Below are 3,183 nucleotides of genomic sequence, written 5' to 3'. Positions count from 1 at the left end.
GGGGGGGGGGGGGGGTGATGAATACTAGTACTTTATGTTAGTGCAGCTGTGTATATACAGGAAACATTCTTTAGTTTGATTTATAATACATTAAGATTTGCATTGGTCGTCCCCACTAAAAGGTCTTTTCTTATCCGTGTTTCATCCTTTCCGTAATGTGGTCTTACATTTTTTTTGTTAGAATGAACACTTACTTTTAGTCTTCCGTTCAACTAATTTCAATACATATAAGTAAAATTGAATGTTATAGAACTTTTCCCGCTACACAGGTAGGTCATGAAACAAAATTCTTAACAAACAAATATCTTCATATCATTTTTTTATGTGAATATGTGAGTAAAACAGGTAGCCTGCAGGGAATACTAGAATTTAGTTTTAGAGTGCTTATCATTAATGAATAATGTCATTCTATTTTAACTGCTCTTTTAAAAATGTGATATAGCCAACTAAAAAAGATAGTCTCCCAGAAAAAAATGAAAGGCATGAAAACAAGTTGCATTAATGGTCATGTCGCTGTTGACCTTTTCTGACCAAAACAACAATGTTGATCAATTGGCATGATTCTTAAAATAAACACACTGAAATCCATGATGCTATTTTCTCATTTCTGTTATGCCCAAATCTTACTGGACGTGTTTTTGTAGTTGATGTTGTACATTTTCTTAAACTGCAGTATTGCTTTAATACTGGCAGCCAGTAGCTATGGTGTTTGTGTATAGAAATCTTCGTAGTTCTCAGGAGGAGTTGCAGGCTGAAAAAGTTGAATTGCTTGAAGTGAAAGTGACGCGATTGCTTCCATTCCTCTCATCAACATTCATTAGGCAGAAAACATCTCATGTAGGCTAACTGCAAATGATTTACCAAATTATCAGCCCACGTGATGAATCATAAATTCTATGTGTAAGCCATTTAAGAAATTTTAATTTGTGCGTTTGAGTGTCCATAACAATAACACATCTGACAGATGAAACTATAAAATTCCTTTTCTGTACACCTTATGTTAGAAAGTGCAATGGACGCACTGGGGCACATTTTATGCTGGACCAACAGACATAGCCTACAGTATAAAGTTATAAGACATACCCATCGGTAGAAAGAAGAAAAAAGGCAGCCAACACAAGATGAACATCCCCACAACGATGGCGAGGGTTTTAGCAGCCTTTTTCTCCCTGGAGAACTTCATCAGCCGCACTGACAGCGAACTTCGGAACGGATGGTTTTTGGTGCTTTTTGAGCAGGTCGGGCGCGCGTCCTCCAGCACGCTGCGACAGTGTATCCGGAGGACCACTTCCATCGACTTATTTCTCTCTCGTTTGACGCCAGCTTCAAGGCTCTTAGTAGTCCTGCGGGCAACCACATAGACCCGAAAATACATGATGAGAATGACCATGAGCGGGAGGTAGAAAGAGAAAAGAGAGGAAAAGAGCGCGTAGCCCGGCTCCTCTGTGATGCTGCAGATTCTGTCGTCCACCGGCGGCGGTTCCTTCCATCCCAGGAGCGGCCCGACAGAGATGACCGTGGATGATACCCAAACTAGCACTAAAATAGCCACTGCCTTCTTCTCTGTCATAATTGTTGGGTATTTTAGACAGTGTTTAACACCTATGTACCGGTCGATGGAGATAACGCAGAGGCTGAGAATGGATGCAGTGCAGCAGAGCACATCCACCGCTGCCCAGATGTTACAGAACACCCGGCCGAACACCCAGCATCCCAGAACCTCCAGAGATGCAGAGAAAGGCAGCACAATAATGCTCAACAGCAGGTCGGCAATGGCTAAGTTGACAATGAAGAAGTTTGTGACAGTCTGCAAATGTCTATTGCATACCACAGACAGAATGACCAAAATGTTCCCAACAATTGCCACCGAAATAAAAACGGCGAGAAGGATCCCAACCCCGACAACTTGTGAGTCCATTGTGAAGTTATGGCATGTTGTGATGCTGTCGTTTGGAAATATTTGGTCCACAGCAGATCCATTGAAAGCTTCAGCAAAATAGATCCCATAGTTGCTTTCGTTCCTCAGGTTATAGTCTGTCATTTTGAAACGCCATAAAGAGAATTTTAGAGTAAGTTTCCTGGAGAAAGCAGCGTGTCGGGCATTGTTTTCAGTCTCGCTTTGCAATCAAGCGGTTGTCCTCCCAGTCAAGCAAAGACTTTATGAAAAATAAAAAATAACAAAGAAAAGTCCATATAGGCAAATGCATGCAGGATTGTGAAGCTGTTCACCAAAAAGAAAAAAATATCACTCAAAAAACAATTGAGGTTTAGATCCTGGAGGAAGTAAAATTATCATGTGGATACAATACGAATAAGAACAAAATATTAATAATTACATTTTGCTGCATTTCCACGCATTTCTTCCTTGCGATGGTTTTGCACTAGTGGCAACATCTCCGCGATCACAGAGTCAGAGCTGGAACAGGTCTGAACCCACAGCTCCACCCACACGTCACACTTTACTGTTGCGTTCACAGTCTCCACAAGAGATCGTCACTTAAAAGCTGGTCATGAATTCTACGCCACATTAACTAAAATGCCTACCGCTTTATATTACTTTAACTCTGACTTGTTTTCATTTACATGTGTTATATCTTTTTATCTATGCCTCCTATAGTCTTACAATGGCCTTATAGATAGGCCTACCCAAAACAACCCTTCATTATCCATGCTGCAGAGATAAGACAAAGCAGCATCAGTCAGAGCATCTAAACAGCCACCGGGCACCAGCACGCCAGCTCTGACCACTGGAGTGAAAAACTGAGTGCCTTCAGGCAAAGTTGTGAAGTTAGTGACACTGCAGCAGCCATCCCCATGCCTTGTGTGCATATCTTGCAGATGGACAGGCCTGTACAAACCCACCGGGGAGCCTGGAGGAGAGGAAAGCTCAAGAGGCAGAGTCATTGAACGGACACACAATTCCTGCATGGGAAAAAATCAGCCCAGCAAGTGACATACATCTCTACTGTCATATAGTATGTATGATGGATGACAGATTCATGATTGAATATTACTTTATCCAGAAGTTATATTGGGATTTGATGTGTGGGGAGGCAAGGGGGGCACTGTGATTAGGTTTAGAGAAAGTTCTCTCGATGATCCCCCCCGCTTCGTCCGACGACTGGGCAGTTCGATAGGGGATCAAAGGCAAGTGCACTCACCGGCGCCAGTCAGTAGTCAGGG

The 3,183-nt window shown here is 42.3% G+C and overlaps 1 protein-coding gene across 1 annotated transcript in view; it reads right to left on the bottom strand.

Annotated features, from left to right (window-relative positions):
* Nucleotides 1-2,830, bottom strand: part of adra1d (adrenoceptor alpha 1D) — an 8,791-nt gene extending 5,961 nt beyond the window's left edge. The window contains exon 1 of the mRNA XM_032531865.1: nt 1,084-2,830. Within this exon, the coding sequence (XP_032387756.1) occupies nt 1,084-2,041 (958 nt within the window). The 5' untranslated portion in view covers nt 2,042-2,830. The remainder of the gene's footprint in view (nt 1-1,083) is intronic.
* Between the last annotated feature and the right edge of the window lie 353 nt (nt 2,831-3,183).

The sequence above is a fragment of the Etheostoma spectabile genome, chromosome 2 (assembly GCF_008692095.1).
Source record: "Etheostoma spectabile isolate EspeVRDwgs_2016 chromosome 2, UIUC_Espe_1.0, whole genome shotgun sequence".
NCBI classification, from domain to species: domain Eukaryota; kingdom Metazoa; phylum Chordata; class Actinopteri; order Perciformes; family Percidae; genus Etheostoma; species Etheostoma spectabile.
This window is presented reverse-complemented; position numbering and strand designations above follow the sequence as displayed.